Source organism: Haliotis rufescens, unplaced genomic scaffold (genome assembly GCF_023055435.1).
Source record: "Haliotis rufescens isolate VD_foot unplaced genomic scaffold, xgHalRufe1.0.p SCAF_11, whole genome shotgun sequence".
NCBI lineage: Eukaryota > Metazoa > Mollusca > Gastropoda > Lepetellida > Haliotidae > Haliotis > Haliotis rufescens.
Genome location: NW_025963791.1, coordinates 17836706 through 17851659, shown reverse-complemented (window position 1 = coordinate 17851659; position 14954 = coordinate 17836706). Strand labels below are relative to the sequence as shown.

At 37.3% G+C, this 14954-nt stretch overlaps 2 protein-coding genes across 2 annotated transcripts; both read right to left on the bottom strand.

Moving 5' to 3' along the window:
* Positions 1 to 9471: 9471 nt before the first annotated feature.
* On the bottom strand, positions 9472 to 12442 carry LOC124152019. The gene is made up of 5 exons (XM_046524734.2): positions 11987 to 12442; positions 10632 to 10778; positions 10334 to 10417; positions 9941 to 10081; positions 9472 to 9617 (listed from the first exon to the last, which is right to left on the bottom strand). The coding sequence occupies exons 1-5, from the start codon at positions 12216 to 12218 to the stop codon at positions 9502 to 9504; spliced, it is 720 nt and encodes a 239-aa protein (XP_046380690.2). The 5' UTR covers positions 12219 to 12442; the 3' UTR covers positions 9472 to 9501.
* A 1405-nt stretch (positions 12443 to 13847) lies between these two features.
* LOC124151989 lies at positions 13848 to 14954 on the bottom strand. The gene is made up of 3 exons (XM_046524699.2): positions 14699 to 14954; positions 14187 to 14276; positions 13848 to 14035 (listed from the first exon to the last, which is right to left on the bottom strand). Exons 1-3 carry the CDS (start codon positions 14820 to 14822, stop codon positions 13848 to 13850), a joined length of 402 nt encoding a protein of 133 aa, XP_046380655.2. The 5' UTR covers positions 14823 to 14954.

The window sequence follows — 14954 nt, the reverse complement described above, 5'->3', positions numbered from 1 at the left end:
CAACTGCGGTTGGTATCTCTCCCGGAATCCCCGGGGATGTAACCATGTAGGGACCCGAACCCGATACCTGGGCGTGACGAGCTAACACTTTAATCACTAGGCTATTGCATCGCCGACATATTCTCGTAGATTCAAGGGTTATGAATTTGGAAACTCTCATCTGTGGCTACCCGAGTCTTATCGATAGGTGCCCCTTTGTTCAGTGGCTTGTTGAGCGCCAGGAACTACCTTAATTGAAACCTGTTCCGAGCAAGTGTGGCCTACTTAACGTCCTGTATGTGCGTAGACGTGTGACATCACACAATGTCAGACAACGCCCATGTGTTGAGAAGAACGTTGGGAGAATTACGGTTGGGAAGACGAAAATATTTTACTTCCTGGTCTCGTTGATTTTTCCACTCGTCATGATGCAGCATATTTTCACTGCTACTTTTAGAAGGATTTGTATCAAAGTGATCGCTGAAGGATAGTAACATAACAGTCAACAAAGAAATTGTTTCTGAACAAGATAAGCCTATATTTGTATCAACTAAATATCAAACATTGTAACAGCTCACACACGGAGTTTGAGACATGACGTTACAATACGTCAACGCCAGTAAGCATAATACGTCAATAAGCACATTCGAGTATCTGCCGAATCCAGATTCCATTGGGCGTGAAGGGCAATATAGTGTTGGAAATTATATAAATGAAAACTGAAAGAACGATGCCGTAAACGACTGGCCCAGCCTTACACCCTTTTTAATCTAACTGTGAATAGGTACTGTAACAATTTGAACACAGAACTAGTGTCAGTATTTGGGTCATAACGATATAATTTCACATCAGATAATTTACCGTTATTTCACGTGAAAGTTATTTACTGATGCATGTTTCTTTTTTTCTATATCTCTTTAAAATGAAAAGACATAGCGAGTTATTTACATCGAACATACATGTACAACACATTCTTGATAACTGTCATTCCCTGCACATTTGAATAAAAAAGTCTGTCTAGACATTTAGTATAATAAATCATAGTGTCACATCCTATTTCCCTCAATCAGCTCCCAGAACGAACTACCTTGGTTTCAGACAGTTAGATAATGCAAGCTGAAAACGTGAATCGGCTTTATGAATTTGAATTCTTAACTTTGCTGGTATCAAATAATACCCCATGCCCAAAGTCATAATTATAATTTAATATTTATACATTTACTTATCATTAAGTACACATGTGTTTTGATTTGATGCAGATGCAGTGACTATTTGAGACATAACAGTTAGGGCAGTGGTGGAACCTGCTGCATGAATCAAAGGCCATGATATGGTCTGAAGCCCACCGTGAATTTGTGTGAAGACCGCCGTAATATGGCGTGAAGACCGCTCTGATGTGGTGCGAAGAGCGCCATGATATTGTTTCAAGCCCACCGTGAATTTGTGTGAAGCCCACCATGATGTAGAGTGAAGCTCACTGTGATATTGTTTGAAGTCCACCGTGATATTGTGTGAAGCCCACCGTGATATTGTGTGAAGCCCACCATGATGTAGAGTGAAGCTCACCGTGATATGGTGTGAAGACCGCCGTGATATAGTGTGAAGACCGCCGTGATGTAGAGTTAAGCCCACCGTGATATGGTGTGAAGACCGCCGTGATATTGTGTGAAGACCGCCGTGATATAGTGTGAAGACCGCCATGATGTAGAGTAAAGCTTACCGTGACATGGTGTGAAGACCGCCGTGATATTGTGTGAAGACCGCCGTGATATAGTGTGAAGACCGCCGTGATGTAGAGTAAAGCTCACCGTGATATGGTGTGAAGACAACCGTGATAAACATTGATATCAAGCAACACGTAGGTAGGTTCAATGTGGCGGAAGATAGGGATAGTTTCGTAACCGTTCATGTTTAGAAATTACATTTGACGATTTTGAAACATTGGCACACACAAATTATACGAGAAATGGGCATCCTAAACTGTCGTGTATTTGATAATATGTCGAGTAATGATTTCAGCGGACGATGTCATATAGCCTAACTAAGGTTGGCAAGTCGAAATTAGGATGGAGATAAGGTTACAGAGCGAAACGGGCGTAACTTCACTCTAAGGTTAACCATAGCTTAGGTTGTTTTGTGGAACGGGAATCTAGTATATTGCTGAAGATCGTGTAAAAGACATATTCACTCACTCAATTACAATTATTTTAGCATTGTTAAATTGGCGCTAATATGTACTCTTTACCTATCGGCCAGTCAATTTTTTTATAAAAGCAACTAAGAAATGTATTATAAACACCAATTACAGATGCCGCTCGGTGCATAATGTGCGTTGCTAAGGAGAAGTCACGTTTCCTTCCAACGCTCCTGCCTGGGCACACCCAAAGAATGACTCGCCCACGCCAATGTCCACGGCAGAAACAGTGTGTAGCGAAGATGGTGTCATGATGATGATTTACCTTTAACATGCCTGCACGGAATTGTTGGAGTGGTATGTCTCTAATTTATCTAATAAATGCTCTTATTAACCATGCCATCTAAAACATGCAAATGAAGCATATGTTAAAAGACGAACATCGTGTTTGATACACTTTCATCTGTACTATACACGTTAAGAACTTATTATAAACTTACATTGAGCATGACTCAATATGGTAACATGTCTGTTCCTAGAATATTTTAACACTTCGTTTATAAGGTAACGCCCACACAATTTACATATACTACACGTGGCAACGCACTGCCTGAAATCATGACGTCCGGATTTGGTAAAACACCATGAAAGGAAATTGTGATGTTAGTCATGCCAGGTGTAAAAAATGCATAGGTATGGCTAAAGTAATCGAAACAGTCGGATATGTCGAACTACAAGAGTAACTCTTTATCGTTATGAAAATAAGATGCGTCAAAGATTCATTTACAATCGCTCATGTTCATATACTAAAAGAAACGAACATATCTCAAAGCAGTTTTCTTACAGTTCTGAAGCCTTGCCACACACGAGTTGTTTTAAGTGCAAAATATGCAAGACTTCAAATGGAAAAGGTCTCATTGTCATTCAGATATTGATATCAATTTCTAAATAGTTTATTTCTTAGGTTGTGCAGATGTGTAATCGTGATTACTATGCACTAAATTTGACGATTTTCTATTATTATTAGGTCAGACGTTGATGATCAATTGTGAATCATAATAATCATGATAATAAGTCCATTTATTATGCGCTAGATTCAATTCATCGAGTTACTGTTCATGGCGTTACATACGTTGAAGCAGGTTATGCTACGGCAAATAAAAAGTCGTGGCTGGGGGCAGGGGGTGTTGAATTTAGACTGAATAAGTACATCTTGTAAAGGTAGGTCTTTACATGTGCCTTGAATGATGGGAGTGATATCGATGATGAGAGCTCAAGTTCACTTTGTAGTGTTTTGTAATACTTTTTTTTATAGATACCAGTGTGATAGATGTATTATTAGCTTGCGTTGCCTTCTAGTATGAACATGATAAGGATGGCAACACTGATGAAGGTTAAATTATCAATACCAATATACCAAGAATCGTCGTTAAACATCTTAAAGTAAGGGCATCGACCCATGCAGACCAACGCACTCCCTCGGACAAAGATTGCCACGATTACCACCCTCACCAGAAGAGCAAATAACATCTTCTGAATATCTGAATCTCTCCCACACGATTTGGACACCCTTAGACATATATCCACAACATACCATCATGGAAACCCAGCTACATTCGTCAACAGAACCTTGAACTCCGCACTGTAGGAACATCTATTGGCGATAAGAGTCCAACATTACGCCAGCAACGCCAGCAACGCCACCTTGAACCTTGAGAAGACCACCCAGCCCGCAGGAAAACCTTTATGTTCAACCAACAGCCTAACCCCACACAAAAGACACTGTCTACAAGATCTAATGCTGCTGTAAAGAAACTTTGGAGAAACATCCAGACCCATCTTCATCCGCAACGAAGAACACCACATATCAACCGACAAACAAGTTGGCCATTTTAGACCACATTCAGCAACACTCAATCCAACAGATCCAGTAAACCAACCTCAAAAACAATATTATCATGATCAGAAAACTATCAAAAGTCATCCACATCGCAAGATTCAAGCCGACCATCAACAGAGGCCAGGCTTAATTCATTCCATCAGCCGACTATCACCCCATCAACTTTAAAACACAGCTGTGACATCACTATATTGTCTAAACTTCCATTATATTTGTTGGTCCACTATTGGTTGTCAACAATTCATGCCAATATTAGTATTAATGTACACTTCGACTTGACGGAACTATATTTTGGTTTGACAATCAAGTAAATCATTTCAAAATGTGTCGTTGACTGCTGGGCTCGAAACACGCATCGTCTTATTTGAGGTCGCACGATAGTCAACCTCGGCCACGTCGGAACATGAAAGAATTGTGTGAAATTAAATTTTGTATATTTTAAAGATAAAAGTTATTTGTAGGATAAAATAATACGTATAATAATGTGTTACATTATGCTACCTATAACAGAGTTGTCAAAGTAAGAATATAACCCCTTTAATGAAAAAGGGACAGGAGAAACAGGAAGCAAAGTGTTCGTGAAGGTGTAAGCGTATCCTGCCCCAATGGGGAATTGCATCGGACATAATTTGTGTCATAGATGCGTCACATTTGGAACGGAGTCCATTACATAAATAACAGAAAATCACAAGGTACTAGTATAACAACTACCTATTGTAATCTATGCATCAGACATATCAAAGTTTGCATTCCCTATGCGGTGTGTATAGATTTCATCACTAAGAAAACACTTGTTAAAATCGAAAGACTTAAAATATAGAAGATATTAGTTACCTTTGCAAATATAAACTCGTGATATATAAATACTACAACTTGTGTATCAACTTATACCACCCCGTCTACTTTGAAAACAGAAAACAGCCGTATGGACTTCCGACTGTATGAACCAGGAAGTCCCTTACATCCTTACGCAGTAAATATTATCTCAATTACGTGCATGTTGTGAGAGTATCCACGAGACAAACACAACTCCAACCAAATACTGTCCTTATGAGTCATGGCATGACAGAGCGTTTAATGCGGACGTGCATATGTTCATGTACAGCTCAGCTCGTAATATCACCCTTCGGTTAAGACCAGTTGCAAACGACACCGACAATTATAGCTGTAGAATTGCTGATTAAAAATGTAATCATTTACACATATATGCATGAACTTGAGCTGTTCATGTTTAAAACTGCCCTTTGCCATGAACATTAAGTAGTATTTTATCTTTAACAACATTGCCTAACTTGTAATACCGAAACTAAGAAGTGGTTATTGATTAATATGACATGGAAGAGCTCTTGGCAAATCTGTTCAGAACAGCCATTGGAAATATTCTTGGATACATCATAAATCAAAAGTGTTTTACATTTTATGTTTTGAGAAATGATTACTTTTGCCCATTATGGGTTAATAGAGGTTATCACGCGAGTGTGTTTGGGGATGGTAAATATCCTGCATTAGGAATAAACATTGTATTTAGCGAGCCTTGGCGATTTATTACGTCACAGGGTAAGTGATGTGTCAGTCGGACAGTGACAGAAGCCAATATGGTTCCAACTAAAATCTGTTTCTTATACAGTGGCGAAGCAACATATACGCAAAACAACAATTGTTTTTAATTGCCTTTCGCGGCAATCCATCGGTCTGTCCGCTAGAGTAACTGCCCTTTGTCAAAGGGAAGCTACTCCAAACCTAGTCTACGAGACGTCACGGCCACAGTCAGACGTTATTGACAGTCGGTCTGTCCTGTCATAACGTTAAGCAGTGTAGTCAGATGTACACACAGCGACAAAACGAAACAAGGTAACAATTCAAACATATTTCGGCCAAATCCAACTATTTTAATTTGTGGAGAAGGTTTCAAGCCGCAGAGGTCTACAAGCACAGATATGGCTACTGATCCCGCTTGGCTAGGCCTCGTGTCCTCGCAAAATTGTTTCTCCAAAGTTGCAAAAACTTATGAAATGCCTTCGCTACGTCACAGTTAGACACTGATTTTCAGTATATTAGACTGTTCTTTTGATAATGATAGCAATTATCTCTGTAGTTTATCCAGATTCCCGATGGTTATTCTGACTCGATCGCCGAATGACAAGGGCGACGCCATGTTTGTTTATAAACAGTGAAAGTAGTCCCTACTTGACCCTTGATATTTGCATCTCTATCCGCATAAGACCCCAACGGATATCGTTTTTATCCGTTGGCTTTATCCTGCCGAGAAACCTACCCATTATATGATAAATCTTGTTATGTATAACAAAATAAATAATTTTACTTCTATGGAAATAGTCATGGTACATTTTGGAACTCAATTCAAGGGCTGCGAATTCAGGAAGTTGACTTTTCAGGAAGACGACAAATACAAGAATGTTGCCCCTCCCATACAGGAAGGGCATTCTTTAGTTGTCAGGGTACTGAAAGTACAGTCAAATTCAGGTCAGGGTGACCAGGAAGCATGACACAATAGGTTATAAAGTACATATATTTTATGTCCCCGTGACAAAGCATAATTCATATTAACAATGTCTACATGTTCGTAATTTAATTAAGTCTATATATATATATATATATACTTAATTAAATTAAATTAATTAGATTGAAGCCGATATATATATATATATATATATATATATATATATATATATCAGTCAAAATACAATCGTCACACCTTGCTGCAGTCCAATGTTTTTTGTTTGTTTTATCCTTAAACTCAAGTAATGTAAACATGTTGTTTTCCTCCGATTTCTTTTTCAAAGCATACTTACAGTAAACTAAGGTTATAACGAACTCAAAGGGACCACCAATTTTAGTTCGTTATAACCGTAGTTCGTTATAAGCATACATGTATATATATATATATATATATATATATATATATATATATATATATATATATATATATATATATACAGCATGTATACAGCAAATGGTCGGGACTAAAAAATAAGTTCGTTATATCCGTCAGTTCGTTATAAGCGTGTTCGTTATAACCGTAGTTTACTGTATGTAAAGAATGATATTGCCTCTCCTGGGCATGCCTTGTTTATCACTACACACGGGATGTTGATTGAAGCGGTTTTTAAGAAAAGCTTAGTCATCAAAACGTTGATAGGATATTTTCGATATTTTTACTTGGACATATGTGAGAGATACACACCGTCAGTTCCAAAAGAACAATTCATGACATCATTTAATACGCATATTCTAATGTTAAAAGAGAGTTGATGCTCTGTACACATACATGGGCATACATTTCTGTAATTTGTCTATCCGTCACCCTTCCCCGAACGATAAAAATTAACTTGGAATTAACTTAAAATGATATCAGTTATGCATAAAGTGAAGGGGAAAATACAGTAAACAGGTTTTATGAATCTTATTGCAAACACAATATAAACACACACGCACACGCACACGCACACGCACACGCACACGTACACACACACACACACACACACATGGATACACACATGTGATTATTATTTAGTGTTGTTTTGCGACACATTCAATATTGAAGCTATATCATGACGGCCTGTTTATAATCGAGCCTGGATCAAATGTCGCTGGGCCATTCAGCCACATCACCGAGTTTGACCACCAGATCCCTCCTTGTTGTGTTATTTGTCATGGACTTTCTATTCAGGAAAGAATACAGATGTACAGTAAATCCGGTAAATCCTTCGAGATATGGAGACTGTAGTTAATCCTCATGTGTTCTAACACGTCAGTCGTTTTTTAAAAAGTAACAGCATCCTCGAATACGGGACATTTGAGACAAGTCTTTTTTTCTAAGAATATAAAGCTTGAGATACATGCAATTGTATTGGCAGTCTCTGACGAATGCATCATTGCAAAACAAGTAAACAGACCATTTCCAAATTCGATAAATTTCATAAAGTCTATAAATGGAGGTACGTCCAATGTGGTATTGTGGTATACGAGAAATAATTGTGTTAATTCTAAAATATGAATACAGTATTCTTACATGCAGGCCGCTGTGTCCTAAAACTATTCTATTATGCTTTCTACGTATTAGGTTTTCGTTCGTATTTTAAAGCATTCCTAATTCAACTTTTATTCATTTAGGATCCATTGTAGGCCCGCCTTATGTGAACTCAGTATCATGTTGTGCATAATTATGAAGATTCTGGACGTAGGTATCGAAGTATTGAACGCCCTAGAATATTGACACTCTGGTGATACCTCCTGAAATCGAACACTTTTATCACGATATATGCTTAAGACGATGTAACGTCATGAAACCTAAAGCTGAAGTAAGTGGGCCGATGGTCTGATATCAAGATGACGAGGTTTCACCGAAACTGAATATGTGACGGCCAACACTCATGTGTGACCTTTTTAATTGTGAATCTCTGGCGATGTGAATCGATGCTCAAATTCCAACTTTGAAGAGTTTGTCCGACACTTTGAAAGAAGCCGATATATAGCTGCGATATAACGGAATTATACTAAGAAATTCTAACCTGCCTTCATAGACTACACGCGTTACAAGGCGCACATTCTCACACTGCATTGTACACCGCTTGAACAGTATACGATAATACCGATTGGACATGTGAGCGAGCCAGATTTGCAGCATATTGTTGCATATCGTATGTGGGTCAAGGTCAGTGAGGTGTACTCAGCTCAGTCAAGGCAAGACAACAACACCCTCAAAATATGAACAATTACTATTTGCATAGAGAGAGATAAATGCATTTTAACCCTGATACGGTCCAGATATCTGCTGCAAAACTATTACAGCCTCCGAATATTTTGATCAAATAAAAATGTATACTGCCTACCTGTGCAGACTCTATGTAATCCGTCAACATACTCTGCACACACTACGTAATGGTCACATAATGACGAGATTTTCAATTTGACATAAATTAATGCAATTCAAATAAAGTTCCCCGCTGCCTTAACACATAAATGAATATAACCAATGCTTATTTTTAAAATGTTGATACATTGTAGAAATAAGTCAAATGTGTTGTTTGTTGTCAGGTTTGAAAATTGCAGACAATTTCCGGTCCGTAGTTTCGCTTTATTATTCAACAAGGCTACCTTAGATATTCACAAAAAAATGCATCGATTTGTGATAATATAAAGCGTCAACGCCAGAGAACATCCAATCTCGATCATCAGACTTCACCATGCACAAAAGCCAGAATAGTGGTTAAAATTATAAGTCACGCCCTATGTGACACACTGCCATGGCAACGTGACCTTAATAAGGGAAGTAACTCAATATCTCCTTAACAACTACTTTCAAGCTAAAATATTATACAGAATCATATTTATGTTTCTGTATTTGAAAATAAAATTACTTAACCTTAATTTTTCGCAGTATGATTTAATTGTCGTATGCGTGTATTGCGCTTGAGAAGAAAAATTGCATATGATATATGTTATGATATATTTATTAAATCTATTTCTACATTTCGTTGCTTGGTTGAGAAATAACTGCAGCATGGCATTGTGTTGCGTTGTTTTCACAATGACGGTCATCCTCGGGCTGGGTGAGAGGGTTCCCTTCGCCAGTCAGATGATCTGAGGAGCAGACAAAGGATTAAGTATCAATTTAATGCCTATTGTATCAGTTAGTGTTTGATTCTAAGTAATGTGTTTCCGTGTGTCTTGTTTTGCTTGTTTACTGGATGAGGTTAGTCTGACATTCAATATAGTTAAGGGTTAACAAGCTTTATGACCTGTACTATTAAATGTATGGTGATTGGACATGCGATATATACACTACACCTCCCTGCGGATGCATTAGTGTGTATTAATAATTACATAGTGTACATTGATTTCATGAATGTTCAGTAATAGTGCAAGGTTGTTAATCTGTGTATTAAATTGATGTGCATCCCCACCTGGTTTAGCCTGCTGAGGCTGCCAGAAACACATCTTCCTCCTTGTTAGATGAATTATCAAAACACAAAAGCCAGCTGCAGCAGTTACTACTACAATGCATGCCAGTACAATCACAGGTGCGGGCGTGTAGGTGACGACCACTGCAACACAGGAACAGGTACCGTTATTCCAACTGATATACGTATTGTTGTTATTCACAATAGTTACATCTATTACACATGTACATCTGTGACACAGAGTCTTTGCTTAAAGCGTTAATGATGACAGGCATATGTGTCTCTGACATTTATGGTGTACTTCTGTACCCAGTACATAGACAAATCATATATGCTCTTCTATCCAGCATATTATGAATATACATTTAAGTCGTTTTTCACGACAAGGTAGAATACCATTTGCCAGTGATAAAGCATGGAGATTCATCTTGGTGGATTCATCTTGACCATATGTTGTTGTTTGGGTAATACCAGGCCATTCTGTTAAAAAAACAACACAAGCATACTTTATCATTTATATAAACACATACGTTTCAGTTTGTAAATGAATTATCCGTCATCAATACCTGTGCATAATTATTAAGAAACAAAGGCCCAGTGTTATAATAAATATATAAATTTACACATCTGCACACTTTTCCAGGATATAAAGCAGATAACAAATGAATATCTTCAAGTTTTAAATTATACTTACCCGGACATAAACGTCGACAGACTTCTCCTTCTGCATTGACACAGACAGAATCGCAGGAGTCACATCGGTTTACATTTTCATCATAATATTGTTGAGGCGGACACATACTTTCTCTTTGCAGACCTCGGCTTCCTCTGCTACCATAACCTATAGAAGAGAAAGAAATGTAAATATCCTACATGTATATATATATTGTTAGAGTACATGTCTAACGTGGTTTGAAATGTCTTTTACCTGTTCCTATAGACGAGATGCCGTAAGAAGTCATATAACAAAAAAATTAATACCATGTATATACCTTGTGTACGCTCACCTTTTCGCGAGCAACTGGTATCACTTTTTGATAGTGATTCATAAACACATGCTCATGATATTGTCGGACTCGTATTGATGTTTTTGGCAGAAGTTTCTTATGAATATAGAAAGGGTTTTGTCGTTTTTATTCATTATGTATCAATCTAAGTACAGATAGTCCTATCCACTCATTATGATGTATACTCATGAAGACGCTTTAGTTCTTGATATCGCATGATTATGGTAATTAATGCATTTCAAATACAAAACACTTTTATTTTCAACAGGGTGTAGCATAAAAACTACCCATGATCTTGATCTTCTCCCAATCGAAACAAATCTGTATCAACACTTTACACAAACATGTTCGCAGAGAATAAATTTACACCCAATCTTGCTTTTTCACTGGCTGATATTATTAACATAGCATCACATTGGTCGATATTTTTGGATGGTTTCTGGCATATGACGATATACAAACTATTTCACTGTTACTGAAATGAATAAGGTACATGTAAATTGCACCAATAAGACCATGGTGTTTTGTAATCACCCACTGATTTTGGTTGGCTTTGATATTGGGCCAATCCCGTCCCAAAGTGTCATGTAACTTTCGTGCATTAACATGTAAATCTAACATTGCAATGAAATAACTGCTTATATCCGGATACCAGCTTGTACATATTCCTGTCTGTTTGGTCGGATAGTCTTTGCTGGTTATTGTCTTCACAGCAAAAAAAGTGTAGGTTTCCGGCATCCGGGGGGGGGGGGGGGGGGGGGGGGGGGGGGGTGCATTTTGTTCACTTAAGTGTGAAACACATGAAAAAATTATCTGGAAATTACCAAGAAATTTGAAGGTTGCTGAAGGTATCTGGATGCCGGAAACCTACACTTTTTATTGCTGTGCTTGCATTGATAATTATATTCTACACCCGGATTTTGAAAATATTTCAGTCGATGCACACATAGAAGCGAAAGGGACGAAAATATTTATTTCTTTTCACATTTCCTGTTTTACAGAAATATGTGATGAATTGCATATATTACAATATTGACTTTACCTGGACACTTTGTTCTGCATTCCACTGTGGTTTTTTGTGCCTCAGAATATTCACATATGTCACTACAGGGATCGCAGTTGTTGGTGACGCTGTCATAATACATCCCTTCTTTACACACGGGCCTACCGCTGACTTGATATAATAACACACTCGTCACAAGGATTCGAAATAGACAATTCATATCAAGTCTAACCGATACCCTCTGAACAATGGTTTCGGTTGACTCGGACATGACTTTGAAACGATATATTCGGAACTCCCTGTGTTTCCAGTGTCCGTTCACTCCTGGTCCGTTTCAGACGGGTGTCCGGCTGCTTCCTGTGTCTGGCAATGAGGACGAACATTCTGGAGCGATCCACCCAAGACGCCATGTTTTAAACTGCTGTTAACAATGGACTGTGAATCACGAAACCTTTCGTGACGTCAATGGATTTTCCCATGTTGCTCTTTTTTAGATGACCCGTTTTTTCAGGTCCAAACTGGTGAACGTGTAATGCGGTAAAAACTACCAAATTAAATGAATGCATAAACGAGTTTAATAACGGTCATTGATGAGATTTAATTGAGATAAGGTCATGAAGACTTTAGTTAACAAATGATTGCATTTTTTATAAGCTGTACCTATGTATAACCGACACAACGCATGAATGAGCCTCTATAAATTTGTATCACTTATACCTAAACAAAGCGTGGAACACACATACATATATATGTATGTGTTTTCCACGCTTTGTTTAGGTATAAGTGATACAAACTTATATATATATATATATATATATATATATATATATATATATATATATATATATATATATATACACACACATATATATATATATATATATATATTTAGGTATAAGTGATACAAAGTTTTATATATATATCTATACACACACACACATGTATATATATATATATAAATTTAGGTATAAGTGATAAAAAGTTTTATATATATAAATACACACACACACACACACACACACACACACACACATATATATATATATATATATATATATATATATATATATATATATATATATAAAATGATAAACACTCACACAACAATTACGCCTTCCTGAGTTTATCAACACTGGCCATATTGAACAGAAAATAACCATTCTTTTTCGATTTTAAGCAGCTATATATAGTTGAATGAAATCAACAAATAACTGTACGATATAATGAATGCATTTTTTAATTTTAATTCCATTCCATTAGCCTTAATTATACGTGGATTTACGACGTTTCCTAAAATCTTAAACACATCTTAGAAAATGTGTATTCCCTTGAAACTTTGATTCCCTAATAATGTGAGAAATGTTTTAATATGTAATTAGCTGGTGCATGTGACAAAAAAATGTTCAAATCTGTGCTGTTTCCGTTTCAATGTTTATGTCCATAATAAATATATTTTAAACTTGTTCAGGCGTGCACTTTTATTCACTCACTTATGTATATTCCTTACTGTCTAATTATTTCAAACTAAAAACTAAATTCATAATGTATTATGGCAAAGCACATAATGGTTACAAAGGCATTATTGGTACAAAATGACACTTATAATAGTTCAATAACAAACCACTTCCCATCAAATTTAACATCGGTTTGTAGACTACAGTCACCATTCAATTCTATACTACAGAATTCAGGGATACGTATGGATCCAACTTTGGTTTTGTAGTTGCTGAATAGACAAGGATCAATTAAATTGATGAAATAAAACCCTAACATAATAACATTCAACTAATACCAAGTATTGATATATTCATTCACCTACAGCTATCTTTATCAAGCAACAGCTGATGAGATGCTGCCCAAAATAGCCGATTCGAGGTTTCTTGTGCACATATTGTGAAATTCAATGCAGATTCACAGGGACGCTATTCAGGGTAACCGACGGTTCCACGTCCTCATCCAGCCCTCTCCGATGGCTTGCGTGTTTTTCAATTCTTTCACAGAACAGTAGGATGACCAAGGCCGCCAGGGACACTAGGATGATGACCACTGCCAGTGTGATGACCACCCCCTCTGGTATCAGGTTCTCATCTAGAACAGCGAGACAAAAAAGAATGATTCAAAAGGTTCGTTGAATGTACATGCATGTATATCAGTGAAGATATACTCAAAGCATGATGATTCCTCATTGGAATTAGTAACCCTGTACTGAAGAAATATTCTGTCACATTATAACACTCACCATCGATCGGTGCAATAACTGCTGCCTCAGTTGCACTGGTGGTTGTAGCCGTGTCAATGTAAGCCTCCGGAACAGAGTTATCTGAAGACACTATCATAAACAGACTGCCATGAACATATATTTCACAGGAAGTGGCATTTACAATGGCCTTTTACTGAAACAATTTCCATACATGTTGCATACCAAATACAATAAATTATGTCTTTGGAATTAATTTACTTAATAAGAGCGACTATGAAAAGGAAGAGCAAGAGGAAAGCTTATAGCATCATTTGTTTGGTTCACATTGACCATGATAAGGGTTATCAACTTTTGAGATTCCTATAAGAACTCCTATAAGACGCTTCCATGAACACGGTGAGTTTGTATATCTTAAGTACCTATACATGTATGTACATGCTATGCTTAGGTTTCATGCTTTCCAGCTGCAAACATCATATATATAAACAAAGTGAATGTTTGTTATTTTGTTACATTTCTATTTGGGGATTTAATGAGTGGATTGACAGCACCTGGACAAAGGTTGGTGCAAAGTTCGACAGTTCCCCTAACTTCGGCTTGATGGCACAGCTCAGCACAAGACTGACACTTTCCAGATTTTCCATCCATATAGAAGTCCCTCGGACAGGTCGCCATTTCTCCTGTAAAATCCCGACTGCCCTCGTTTCCGACTGACTGGCCACGCACAAACCAAATGATTCCGTGTCATGACCCTGCATTCATCAATACGTCATATAATCGATGGATATGTTTTAGTCGTGTAGTGAT

Excerpts from the sequence above, each read along its gene's own strand:
- LOC124152019 (XM_046524734.2), bottom strand. The coding sequence starts at position 12,218 with ATGTCCGAGTCAACCGAAACCATTGTTCAGAGGGTATCGGTTAGACTT. Across the intron at positions 10,779-11,986 it reads ATGCAGAACAAAGTGTCCAG|GTTATGGTAGCAGAGGAAGC; the intron begins GTAAAGTCAATA and ends TCTCTTCTATAG. Across the intron at positions 9,618-9,940 it reads GCCTCAGCAGGCTAAACCAG|ATCATCTGACTGGCGAAGGG; the intron begins GTGGGGATGCAC and ends TCTGCTCCTCAG.
- LOC124151989 (XM_046524699.2), bottom strand. The coding sequence starts at position 14,822 with ATGGCGACCTGTCCGAGGGACTTCTATATGGATGGAAAATCTGGAAAG. Across the intron at positions 14,277-14,698 it reads TTGCACCAACCTTTGTCCAG|TGTCTTCAGATAACTCTGTT; the intron begins GTGCTGTCAATC and ends TGTTTATGATAG. Across the intron at positions 14,036-14,186 it reads AGTTATTGCACCGATCGATG|ATGAGAACCTGATACCAGAG; the intron begins GTGAGTGTTATA and ends TCGCTGTTCTAG.